Raw genomic sequence first — 14212 nt, 5'->3', positions numbered from 1 at the left:
TCTACGTTTTAAAAATTAGGACCAGAGTAAAATTTTGGATTTTTTTGTGTAAAAATCGGTCAAACTCCAAGGTCAAAGGATCAAGGTTCTTAATATCAAATTAAAGGTCTTGTCACAAGGATTAAATATCTAAAGTAAGAAAGCCTTAGTTCCACCCCTTCAAAATTATATTCAAGCTTGTATTTGAAAAGTAGGCCAAACTTCAAGGTCAAATTCTTGGTATCCAATGACGTATCTGCTCACAAGGATTACATATGCGAAGCATGAAAGCTCTACCGTATCCCGTAAAATTTATGACCAAGGTTAAAACTTTACTTAGTACGGAAATCTCCAAGGTCAAGGCCAAAAGGTCAAAAATTTTGGTACTCAATGAAAGGTGTTGCAACAAAAAAAAACATATATGAAGTAAAAAAAAGTTCTGGTGTTATTGTTCAAAGGATATGGCCAAAATAAAAGTTTGGAATTTTTGTGTAAAAGTGGGTAAAAAGGTCAAGGTTAAAAGATCAAATTCGGTCAAACCCAAATAAAGGTCTTGTCACAAGGAATGCACATGTGAAATATGAAAGTCATAGCTCCACTAAATCAAAAGTTCTGGACAGACAGACAGACGGACACGACAAAAAAATCTATACCCCAAAACTAAGGTAGTTTAAAATTCAATCCTCCACCCCTGTTAACTTTTCAATACTAAACTGATTTTTGCTTCTTTTTCCTAGCCAATCCGCTCAGGGAAAGGATGTGGACCATGGGCCTCTTGTTACAACAAATAACACTCTATATATCACTATTCATGTATTTTTATGAAAATAATGAGTCATTTTAAATATGCTTTCAACCAAATTGTTTTCTATATATCATATAAATTTTTATGCACCCGTAAACGAAGTTTGATTTAGTAGAGCTATGACATCCTTATTTCACAAGTATATTACTTTTGACAAGACCTTTCTTTGGGTTCCATCGAATTTGATCTTTTAACCTTCATCTTGAAGTTCTACCCACTTTCTCACAAAAATTTCCAACTTCTACTTTAGCCATATCTTTTGAACAGTAGATACCAGGATTTTTATACTTCATAAATGTATTCTATGTGGAAAGACCTTTCATTGAGTGCAAACAACGTTGAAATTTTTGACCTTGACCTTGGAGATTTCAGTACTCATAAAAACTATAACATTTGGCATAACATTTAAAAAATAAAAGCTAGGGCTTTCATATACTTCACATATTTAATCCTTATCAGGAGACGCTTCATTGGATACCATGAACTTTGACCCTTTGACCTCGGAGTTTAATTCACTTTTAAAATACAACATTGGGTATAATTTTTGAAGGGTTTGGACTAGGGCTTTCACACTTCATACATCTAATCCCTATGACAAGACCTTTAATTTGATATCATAAACTTTGACCCGTTGACCTTGGAATTTGACCCATTTGAACACAAAAGATCCAAACTTTTACTGTGTGCCCATTTTTAAGCGGTAGATACTAGGAATTTCATATTTCAAATATCAATGTTTTTGGTAAGACCTTTCATTTGAAACTAACAATTTTGACCCTTTGACCTTGACCTTGGAGATTTCAGTAATTACGAAAAAAAACTTTAAACTTTGCCATAAAGGCTAGGGTTTTCATACTTCACGTATGTAATCCTTGTGAGAAGACTTTTCATTGGATATCAACAACTTTGACCTTGGAGAATGACCTTCTTTTTACAAACTTTAACATTGGCCATTACTTTTGAACAGTTAGAGCTAGGGCTTTCATACTTCATATATGTAATCCTTGTAAGAAGACTCTTTCATGCTTCTCATATGCAATCTTTGAGACAAGGCCTTTCTTCAGAAACCAACAACTTTGATCTTTAGACCTTGACCCTAGATTTTGTCCCACATTTAAAAGCGTTAATCATGCTCATAACCTTTGAACAGGTGGTGCTAGGGTTTATATTTCACATTTGTATTTCTTGTGAAAAGGCCTTACTTTAGGTACAAACATATTTGATCCACATTTGAAAAAGCTTGACTTTCGCTACATGTATGTTGCCATACGGGGCATCAGTGTTTCACAAACACATCTTGTTTTTTTTTTCATATTTTCATCACACATTCTGCAGTTTGATTTCCGTCACCTGTTCATTGAGACATTAATTAACGAATTTCAGTTTTTGCTCAAGTGCAACAAGATTAACCCTTTTTCATATATCCGTGCAGTTTACAAGTCGTTAAATTTCTTTACAATTCTAATTCACTCAGCCACAGGGAGATTATATAAGTTACAAACAGTTTATATTAACACATTGTTTACATGTATTTTATTTTCTTCACTTTATAACTGGAACACTCGGCCACAAAGAGGTTATCTACGGTGTCAACACATAAACCCCATGGATGCTGCAGATCACAGTTATCAATGTAACGGAGGAACTGTCCGTCCTGATCTAGGATGTGGATACAGTGTTGGGATGTATCAGTTGTCAGAATGTGACTCTGACTATCTGTTGTGATGCCGTGTGGATCAAAAAATCCTTTGGTAGTGGAGGGATGACCAGTATATCTAAATAGGAGTTTTCCTGCCTGATTAACCACCACTACTGCTCTGGCTCCGTTGTCAGCCACACAGATATTCAGGTTCCTGTTCTCACTGACGTAGCAACAAGATGAATACAGAGGTTTACCTTCACTATTAAATTGAATAGTTTGTTTCTCTGTGGAGCCAGAGTAACGGATAACTTTTGATTGTTTATAATCATAACTGTCCATGGTTACCAGTAGGTCACCAGAGGAGGTACTACAGACATACCAAGGTATCCATCTCTGTAGTCTGATCACTTCCTGTATCTGTTTATTTTTCACTATGTTAACAGTTTTTGTATCATAGTCAGAATAAACTAGATCTCCACTCATTGTCACTGCTATGTCAAGTGCTATGTTCCGTGACTTGGTTTGGATTGACTTCAGTAGTTTACCTTCAAGGTTGAAGAGTTTCAAGATTTTATCATTCCCGCAAGTCCAGATTTCTTCATCACTGAGACAGGAAACACTGTATAGATTATACCGAGTGTCTATGGTGGTGGTGAGCTCTGGTTTATCAAGCAGTGGTTTCACTGGAGGAGAGGATACAGCTTTAGATGTCTTCATTGTGTAGCCATGTTCTTCTTTTGTAATGGAAAATGCTGACAGGGAACCAAACATTTGATTTAGCGTTTCTTTTTTAATTTGATTTGGAGAGAAACTTGGTAATATGACGTTGAATTTAGGAGGTAGAATCCTGAATTCGACATTCTTTGATTTGTAAGCAGATGTAAGGGAGACATCATTGGAGTCCAGTATTCTCTTCAGATCAGCTATGCTTTGTTTTATATCTAAAGTAATCTGTTTGAATTCTTTTTGCTGTTTATTTAGAGCAGCCAAGTGTTCTTTTTTCATCTCATCAATTTCAGATTTCTGTTTGTTGATAATGATGTCAATTTCTCTGTGCAAGTCTTCTCCTTGTTTGGTGACAGCTGTTGTCAGTTTCTCGTAATGTTTTTCCAAGTTGACTTTTTCAGAGTTAAGATCTGATGTAATTTCTTCGTATGTAGGGTAGATATTTTCCTCTAGTTCTTCCAAGTCGTTTTCTAAAATTTTTGGTTTAGAACTGAGTTTCTGTAGAGCATATGAAAAATCGTGTCCTTTATGTTTCCCAGAGTAGATGCAGGTAGAACAGACAGGAATGTCACATTGCTCACAGTAAAGTTCACAATGTTTTTGGGTGTGGTTTGTACATTTTGGGAAGTTAGGAATAGAAGTCCTTTGTTTGTATGGTACCACATTGTGTCTTTTGGATGAATCAGAGAGATGCTCTCCTACACAGGCCTTACACAGGTTAATCTGACAAAGTTCACAATGACTCTGTAATGCAGCTTTTTGACACAGGTCACAGAGGAGGATGTCTTGAGCACTATAACGGGGGTCCATCACTGGGGTTTTGGTCAGTTATTGACTTGATCCTGTAATTAAAGAGTATAGTGAGACTTACATGTTTACAGGAATTAAAGCAATTTTACACAACAACAAGAGATTTAAGTTTTTTGTTTGAAATCCTTTAAGTAAGTATAAATCAGTCGAAGGGAACCTTCTAAATTTTTCATTCCCAATGCAAATTTACATATTCCCTTTCACACAGGACATAACACGCCCACAAACAAACACACGCTCACATGATTGTGTTATTATATCCTCTTCAACTCTGTTGCAAGGGGATAATGATATTTATATTTCATTAAAAAGTTTGTTGTAATTTTTATCATCAGTTGAAGCAAGTATGTATAATGCAGCTATTTAATGCTATACTTTCAATTAATCTATAATTTACGACACTAATTGAGATCATGAATGACAACTGAATAATGTCTTGTCACATGTTATATCTTCTACATATTATTTTGTATTGTAAATACTGCTAATGGTTTTATAATTTCTTATCTTGTAACATATGTTAAATCTTCTACATATATTATCTTGTATTGTAAACGCTACTTTATGTTTTCTTGTAACATGTTACATCTTCTACATATTATTATCTCACCTGAGCCGAAGGCTCAAGTGAGCTTTTCTGATCAAAATTTGTCCGTTGTCTGTCGTCGTCGTTGGCCTTGTCGTAAACTTTTCACATATTCATCTTCTTCTCAAGAACCGCTAGACCAGTTTCAAACAAACTTGCTACAAAGTATCCTTGCGTAAAAGGGATTCAAGTTTGTTCAAATGAAGGGACACGCCCTCTTCTAAGGGGAGATAATTATGAATTAGTGAAAAATTGATGGCATTTTTTAGAAAATCTTCTTCTCAAGAACCACTGGGCCAGGAAAGATGAAACTCATGTGGAATCATCCTCAAGTAGTGTAGATTTAAGTTTGTTCAAATTATGACCCCAAGGACAAAGGTGGGACCACAATGGCAGATCAAAGTTTTACGTAGGAATATATAGGAAAAATCTTTCAAAATCTTCTTCTCAAGATCCATAGGGACGGGAAAGATGAAACTCACGTAGAATCATTCTCAGGTAGTGTACATTCAAGTTTGTTAAAATCATGAACCCCGGGGTTGGGGTGGGGCCACAACGTCTCATCAAAGTTTTACATAGGAATGTATAGGGAAAATCCTTAAAAATCTTCTTCCCAGTATCCAAAGGGACAGGAAATATGAAACTTATGTTAAATCATCGTACGGTAGTGTACATTCAAGTTTGATCAAATCATGCCACCTGGGGGTAGGGTGGGGTCACAATTGCTGATCAAAGTTTTACATAGGAATATATAGGAAAAACCTTCAAAATCTTCTTCTCAAGAACCATCGGGACAGGAAAGATGAAACTCATGTTGAATCATCCTAGGGTAGTGTACATTCAAGTTTGATCAAATCAAGCCACCCGGGGGAGGGTGGGATCAAATTTTTACAGGAATATATTTTATGAAAAATCTTTAAAAATCTATTTAAGATCTATACCCAGATAGCATGACTATGTTGGGCCAACACTAGTAAAAGGTTGTATGGTTGGTGTTGGAGGAACAACGTTGGGCCAACGTTGGACCAATGTTACCATGTCAACCTTCTCGACCATGACAGAATTCCTATGTTGGCCCAACGTTGGTCCAACGTAAGCAACTTCCATTCACTTTACTTTCCAAGGAAGGAAGAATACTAATGTTGGCCCAACGTTGATCCAATGTTTAAAATACACCCTTAAAGAAAGTATCTTTTCAAACTGGTAGTAGTATGTTGGCCCAACGTTGGCCCGATGTTTGTAATACACCCTTAAAGAAAGTGTCTTTTCAAATTGGTAGTAGTATGTTGGGCCAACGTTGGCCCAATGTTTGTATTACACCCTTACAGAAAGTGTCTTATCAAGTTGGTAGTAGTATGTTGGACAAACGTTGGCCCAATGTTTGTGATACACCCTTACAGAAAGTGTCTTATCAAGTTGGTAGTAGTATGTTGACCTAACGTTGGCCCGATGTTTGTAATACACCCTTAAAGAAAGTGTCTTTTCAAATTGGTAGTGTATGTTGGGCCAACGTTGGCCCAATGTTTGTATTACACCCTTACGGAAAGTGTCTTATCAAGTTTTTAGTAGTATGTTGGACCAACGTTGGCCCAATGTTTGCAATACACCCTTACAGAAAGTGTCTTATCAAGTTGGTAGTAGTATGTTGGCCCGATGTTAGCAAGAGTGTTATTTTGTTTAGGTGTTTCAAAGATGGGATATTTATATTGGGCCAACGTTGGTCCAATTAGTATACTGCCAACTAAATGATGGTGTCAATTTTATAATTAGCTGCTGAGCTTTACGTTTGGGACAACGTTGGTTCCGAATATTAATTTAGATGCACATTCTGAAATAATTAAGAGGACATTCTATGTCCATGCTTTTCATTGGATTACTGCTTTTGTTTAGATATGATATATTCAACATTTTAACTTTGAACTTAAGTGATCACTGCACCAAAGAGTGTTTTATTCTATTTTTTGAAATGTGTACATGCTTATTTATGTGTAATAAAACGCTTAAAATTGTGATTTTTTTCATGAGCGTTACATATTCATGAGAATTTAGAGAATACTGAATACATATTAGTTAAAAGTTCACAGGAACAGAATGTGAATCCCAGATAGCAGAACATCGTTGGTCCAATCTTACATTACGGTTGTATTATCGCTGTTGGGTTACCTTTACTGGGCCAACCATGGTCCAACATGGAATGATGAAAGTTGGTTATGTATAATGGGGTCAAGGTTGGGCTAACTGTTGGCGTTATATCATAAAACTATTAACGTGATAGAAAATTTTTGTTGGGGGATTGGCATCGGGCCCCAAGTTGGCCCAATATACCATGAATCTGGTTGAGCATCATGGGTAGAGAACATCCGGGCTACTTGTAATATCCGCGCCATTTTTAATCTGACACAAGCGTAATGAGACTGATACCTTGCATATCTGCATCCACTTTGTAAGTATTTATAATATGTTTGCTTTGACACAGCTTAATTAACGTTCATAGTTTAAACAATATCGTGTACAAATCTGTGTAAATCAGACACGGGGAAGTGCAGAGGCCAGGTGCTATTGGGTCAACACTGTCCCAGATAGCATGCTAACATTGGGCCAACGTTGGGTCAATGTCATCGGTTACAATGGGCCAATGTTGGCAAATGACATTGGCCCAGTGTATGTTTGCTCATCGGCCTAATGTTGGCCCGATATATTAGGCCAACGTTGGTCCAATGTAGAGTGTCATTTATTCGCCCAACGTTGCGACAACATTGTCCAAATGAATGCGACATTGGGCCAATATTGGCCCAACGTCAACAAGAACATTGGGCCGATGTTGGCAAATGACGTTGGCCCAATGTAAGTTTGCTGATTGGCCCAATGTTGGCCCGATATATTGGATCAACATTGGGCCAATGTGTATAAACATTTAATTGTCACAAATCTGTATATTAACAAATCCAATAGTCTCTACAATTAGAAATAAATCTACCACCAATCCTACCTGAAAATACAAGGTAGTTAAAATAAATTTTCATGGCTTGTTAAAATTCTTATAATTTATCAAAACAAAATAAAATATCAATGATTAAATTTATTGTTTCTATACAAGAAAAATAAATGAAAGTATAAAATAACAAATGTGTTTTGATACAGTTGAGCAATAAATAATTTACCTCTGATTTAGATTGAAATTTGTGTCTAGTAGAATAAATTTATGAAGTCTACCACTCATTTTACTTATATACACTAAGCGTCGAGCACATGATCAAACATGTTGAACATGTTGAAGTTAAAACAAAATTTATTCAATACTAAAACATAAATTGGGTTCTTTCATTTAAAATTTGTACAGTGTACCGACAAATTTTTCTATACATATATTTTTCTTTGAATAATGATTTATATGGGGCAACATTGAATCAAAATTGGTGTGATGATGATGATCAAGCGTACAAATTTTATGCATAAATACCTTCATTACGCAAGCTAATCGTTTAATCACACCATGAAACAAAAAGACGGTTATTCCTCAATTGACAACTTAAACATATAGTGATATACTTGTAAATTTAATCGTATGTTTACTCTTTACTGAGAAAAGTAACAAATGTATTAAGCACCAAATACTACAATTTTAGTGCTACTGGAGATTCTAAAAAGACATTGAGAACACAATCAAAGAAAGGCTAAAGTATGCCAAGGACAGGGATGGGGGAGGAAGAAACGGACAGAAAAGAAAAGAAGGGGGAGGAGGAGACTCGGGAGAGAGAAGAGGAGACTTAGGAGAGGGATCAGATGGAAAGTGGCAGTGCCTAACTTTTTTCTGTTATAAACTGTGACATACCGGTAGTTCTACTCTTTTCTGTGTCTGTTTGTCGGTAACAAACATGATGCAGATGCCAGAAACATTTTTTTGTGTAAGTAAACAAAATGGCGGGATTCATTTTGGTATTATTTTAAGAACAGGAGGGCTTTCTTTATTTTTTAGACATGCTTATTGATACCTGCAATTTTCTGAACTTGTGCATAAATTTACATCAGAGAGGGAGTATACAGTCATGTTACCCTATACATGTATCGCTTCAAGAGAGCATCAACTTTTTGTTCTTTATTAATGTTTTCTGCATGCACTGAGCAATAAAATACTCGTATGTTTACTTATAATTTGATTTTATATTCTTTTTCCTCAGTTTTTTTTAATTAATGTAAAGCTACTAACAATGCAATACTTGTTGATAGTAATTCTAAGAGATATTGTGAATATGTAATTAACTATTAATCTAGCATATACTAATATAGTATTAAAGGGCTTTTACCATTAGACTGAACTACAAAACTAGCATAACCAATTATTATATATAGTTTGTTATTCAATTTTGAGGACAAATGGCCAACCAGTGAAGAGCAAATGAGTTGTCCTGATGGCGAGCCAATAAGATTCAAACAAACGTTGGCCCAAAAATGGTGTTTGCCTTATATTGAAAGAATAAGTGGCCCAACAATGACTAAATAATATTGAGTTCGTTGGTCCAACAATAAGCCAACAAGTTGGTCTGATTAAGGGCCGATGAGCAAATTACCGTTGGCCCAACATTAATTGCTTACAATGGCCCGACTATACGAAAACGACGTTTGCCCAATATTGAAAGAATACATTGGCCCAACAGTGGTCCAATATTACCTGTTACATTGGCCCAACAAAAAGCCAACAACTTGGTCTGATTAAGGGCCGATGAGCAAATTACCGTTGGCCCAACATTAATTACTTACAATGGCCCGACTATACGAAAACGACGTCTGCCCAATATTGAAAGAATACATTGGCCCAACAGTGGTCCATTATTAACTGTTACATTGGCCCAACAATAAGCCAACAAGTTGGTTTGATTAAGGGCCGATGAGCGAATTACCGTTGGCCCAACATTAATTGCTTAAAATGACTCAACTGTACAAAAATGACATTTGCCCAATATTGAAAGAATACATTGGCCCAACAGTGGTCCAATATTAACTGTTACATTTGTCTAACAATTAGCCAACATGTTGGTTTGATTAAGGGCCGATGAGCAAATTACCGATGGCCCAATGTTGAATGCATACGGTGGCCCAACATAAGGAGCATTGTTGGCCCAACAAAGGTCCAATAACATCCTGCTATCTGGGTAGGGACAGGAAAAATGAAACTTATGTCTTAAAAATCTTATTCTCCAGAAACATAGGGACAGGAAAGATGAAACTCATGTTGAATCATCCTCAGGTAGTGTACATTCAAGTTTGTTCAAATAATGACCCCCGGGGAAGGGTGGGGCCACAATGGCCGATCAAAGTTTTATGTAGGAATTTATAAGGAAATGATTTTAAAAAAAATTCTCAAGCTGCAAAGCTATGATCAGTGATATTTATTTGGAAGCATCCTCAGGTTGTGTAGATTCTAGTTTGTTCAAATCATAACCTCCAGGGATAGGGTAGAGTCACAATAGGGGTAGGGAGGGAAACAACGGGGAGTCAAATTCAATTTAAATTATTACTAGTTAAGTAATATATACAAAACAAATGTTTAAAAAATGTTTAAAAATCTTCTCAAGAAATTTCTCATGAAGATATATGAAGTGTTGATATGGAGGCAAGTAGAATTCAAGCCCCCTCCTTCCCTTCCCACCCCTTCCCCTCAGTAAACTTTTTCAATTCGGATCTGATTTGTGCTTTTTCCTAGCTCAGGTGAGCTATGTGGCCCCTGGACCTCTTGTCTTCTATTGTAACTAAATGCCTGTATTTTTTTCCTTACTAGTATCTTGTTCAAGATTATATCTTCTACATATTATTTTGTATTGTAAATCTACTTGTTTTCTTATCTTATTACATGGTATATCTTCTACATATTATCTTGTATTGTAAATCTACTAAATGTTGTCTTATCTTGTAACATGTTATAACTTCTACATATTATAATTATATTATATCTTATATACTATAAATTATTTTGTCTCACCTCTAAATCCAACATGGCCTCTGAAAATCTCGTTTATTACAATTCACTTCCCTGTCTTCAGATTACTATGTCGCGTGATTTAAATACCTGAACTATCTATATCTGTTTGTGTAGAATAATTTTAGAGAGATTAAAATTATGGTTCGGAAATCACAATTATGAAATTGATATTTTATCCTTGAAAATGAAGCTTCGGGAGTTTATTGGACTCGTCTGTATAGCTGTCTGTAGACATTTTTTGTTTGGAGATGATCTTTTAAACTACTCAGTATATTTTTTTTTAAACTTTATTGAATTGATATGCACTATTTGAATTTGTGGTCATAGTATTTTCAGATTGGTTTTTTGAAGTTTAAAAAAAAAATAAAACATATTAAAAATTTCAGCGTACATAACTTCTTTGACAAAAATTGGAGGAGTAAAAAATCTTCTCTTGGCAAAACTTAGGTACCAAGAAACTATATTCCTTATAGAAAGGTAGGTTGCAAACAGAAATAAGCCTTCACAGTGTACTAGTGTCGTTTTTGATAAGGTCAAGGTCACAGGGTATGATAGTATTAAGTTTCGGACTGGTTTACATTTATGCTATAATACCCACAGCTATAAAAAAAATTAAAACGTCAGTATTAAAAGCCAGTACCTGAGCCAAAGGCTACTTTTGACTCAAAGTATGTCCTAACCCTTACTCAGGTATACATAGTGTAGATTCAAAGTTCAAGTAATGACCCCCGGTTTTAGGGAGGGACCAAAATAGACGATCAAAGTTTTACATAGTAATACAATGGAAAATTCTTTTTCTCAAGAACCATTGGACCAGGAAAAATAAAACATTGTGGAAACATTTCAAGGCCTAGATAGTACGAAAGTCTATTAGGATCAATCTAAAGAGAAAAAATTTAAAAGGCGTAATAACGCCTTTGAAAAGGCGTAACAGCGCGAATAAAAGGCGTTTTTACGCCTTTCCATTCAAAAAGGCGTTATTGTGCCTTTTAAAAGGGCGTTATTACATCTTTTTAAAAGGCGTTATAACGTCTTTCTAAAAAGCGTTATTACGCCTTTCCATTCAAAAAGGCATTATTACACCCCTTTAAAAGGCGTTATAACGCCTTTTCAGAAGGCGTTATTACGCCTTTCTAAAAGGCGTCATTATTCCTTTCCAAAAGGGTTATTACGCTTTTTGAATAACCATTATTTTGCATTAAACAGGCCCGTGCTTTAAATAGCCCCCCCCCCCCCCCCTCTACTGGTCAAACTCGTAAGTGACTTCTCGGAAAAAACTTTATTTAAATGCAATAATTTGCCACAGTTTTACAGACTGCAACAAAATGTTCAGGAACCAAGCAACCAATAGTTAATTATAATATTCAATTTGTAGCAAGACTTTTCCCCCAAAAGTGTGTATATGTGGAGGGAGGTACCCCATTCGCACTCGTACTAATGAAAAGAAAAATGGAAAGGCGTTATTTTATGTTAATAAATATATAAAAGATTTAATTAATACTATCTTTATTTATGCATGCATTTCTCTATATTCCTGCTCATCTCACTGACAACTGTTTGCATTCGTATTAGGAGAAGGCAACACTCTACTTGTGAAGAACTAGGATGTAGGCATATGTATCTTGAAGCTTTGCTTGCCATTTTTTAGAATTTATGTCATTTGAAGATATTTTTCTCTCTTCTTTGATTGATTGATTGAATATTGTTTAACGCCGAGTCGGCAATTTTTCAGCCATGTTTCGTCGGTCTCTTTTTTGAAAAAAAAGCAGGCAAACTGTTTGCATGGGTATAATGAGCAATTGAAATTAATGACCCTTGGTAGAGGTGTGTCTGGTATTAAAGAAAATAAATGACGCAATTTAAAATCTTCTTTTCCTGGAAATCTAATTGCTGTCTGTTTAAATTATTTGTTGAGAAATTAGTCCTATATCTAAATGTGAAATTCATGTCCCAAAGGTAAGATTTCTGCACCCCCCCTTGGTTGAGCTAAAATGTTTAGTCAAGTATTGAAAATAAAAGGCGTAATAACGCCTTTTGGAAAAGCTTAATAACGCCTTTTAAAAAGGCGTAATAACGCGTTTTGGAAAGAAAAAATAACGCATTTTGGAAAGGCGTAATAACGCCTTTTAGAATGGAAATGCGTAATAACGCCTTTTAGAAAGGCGTTATAACGCCTTTTGGAATAGAAAGGCGTAATAACGCCTTTTTTCGCGTCATTAGTACTCATTACGCCTTTTTGGAAGGCGTTATAACCCCTTATTATTACACACTTAGTAATAAATACAGGTTTTTTGCATATGCGATATGGCTGACGTCACAATAGCCGTATCAGCCCTGCAGGGCTGATATGGATTTGCAGGGCTAAATATATATTATTTTAACAGTAACTTGATCCGAAGGGTCGTTTTTAACGCGCACCCAATTTTACTGTGGTGATCCGAAAATCGGATTAAAATTAACAGGCTTTTATTATATACATGTGTATCACCCAATTTTACTGTTGAATTTACGCCATCACGTGACGTCGTGATCCGATTTTCCGGATCACCAACATGTTGTTTTCTGAATCCATATCACCACTCTCTGAAACTGATGACGTAGTACGCAGAAATATGACGTTATTTTTCTTGCGCGTTAAAAAGTCCCTTGTAATTATGCTTTGTTTTATGGATAAATGTTATACAGTTGATCTCTAAAGTTTTCGTTTGCTCTATTTTGCTAGTTACCTGGGGGTATATAATAAATTTATCATTATAATAGTAATTTGATCCGAAGAGCCGTATCACCTCTCGTTGACAGGCGCGGATCAACAGATCAAACTTGACGCTTCGCGTCTCCTTTGATCTGATGATCCGCGCCTGTCAACGAGACGTGATACGACCCTTCGGATCAAGTTACTGTTATAATAATATATGTATCACAGTTTGTTTTTATCTAACCTTTTTATCATGGAGTACTTTTTATAGGATTATTCCTATATTTTTTTACTTACTATATAGATCCATACTTTCATGGCACCTGATCCCACCTCTGATTTGTCGGAGGTCCATGTTTGCTCTGCTCGTATATGGACTTTTGAGCTTGAATACGTTTCGTTATCTCCACATATTTTATTTGAAGAAAATAAAATTTCAGGGTAGAGTAATATTCAAATGTATATTTCTCGCAATAAATTTAGCATTTAAAGCAGCACGGGAAGGTATTTGACTGCCTAAAACCATCCACCTCGATGATAATTTTAAAAAATGCCGTCAGAATAAATGATATTTTCAGACATCTATGATGTTTCGGATGAAATAAAGGCGCCTATATCATATAAGAACATACCAAAATACAAAAAAGGAAAAGATATTCACCAGCCACTTGCCTGGAACGCAGATATCTCGTATTTTTTTATATAGTTTACGATGATTAGTTTAAAATCCATCCCATTAGTCCTGTGTACTCAGTATTTCTTAGTACCAATGTATTTGCTGGTCTAGGACCCGTGTTTGTTGTGCTTTAAAAGTGTTGTTTAACTAGTTTTTTTTTTAATTTGTTGACGGTAAGCACTCTTTGATGATAAAAATTATTATAAAGATATTTTTTATATAAACGTAGAAGAGGGTTGAAAAAGTTCACCCTTGATTTGACCTCAATAAAGCTTTGAAAAGAGACTTGCTTGACCTGAACTTCATTAACATCAGT

General features: G+C 35.4%; 1 protein-coding gene across 1 annotated transcript; it reads right to left on the bottom strand.

Moving 5' to 3' along the window:
* Window positions 1-2306: 2306 nt before the first annotated feature.
* LOC134238003 (E3 ubiquitin-protein ligase TRIM36-like) lies at window positions 2307-3962 on the bottom strand. The gene is made up of 2 exons (XM_062720131.1): window positions 2806-3962; window positions 2307-2646 (listed from the first exon to the last, which is right to left on the bottom strand). The coding sequence occupies exons 1-2, from the start codon at window positions 3960-3962 to the stop codon at window positions 2307-2309; spliced, it is 1497 nt and encodes a 498-aa protein (XP_062576115.1).
* Window positions 3963-14212: the final 10250 nt, after the last annotated feature.

Source organism: Saccostrea cucullata, unplaced genomic scaffold (assembly GCF_032062105.1).
Source record: "Saccostrea cucullata isolate Sc308-1 unplaced genomic scaffold, CSIRO_AGI_Scuc_v1 ctg12383, whole genome shotgun sequence".
In the NCBI taxonomy this organism is placed as follows: Eukaryota; Metazoa; Mollusca; class Bivalvia; order Ostreida; family Ostreidae; genus Saccostrea; species Saccostrea cuccullata.
The sequence above is the reverse complement of the archived record's forward strand: the minus strand, read 5'-3'. Positions and strand labels throughout refer to the sequence as shown.

Bases quoted from the DNA above. Each gene is read 5' to 3' on its own strand.
- LOC134238003 (XM_062720131.1), bottom strand. From the start codon at position 3,962: ATGGACCCCCGTTATAGTGCTCAAGACATCCTCCTCTGTGACCTGTGT. The intron at 2,647-2,805 runs GTATGTCTGTAG...TTGCTACGTCAG, and splicing joins CTACAGAGATGGATACCTTG to TGAGAACAGGAACCTGAATA.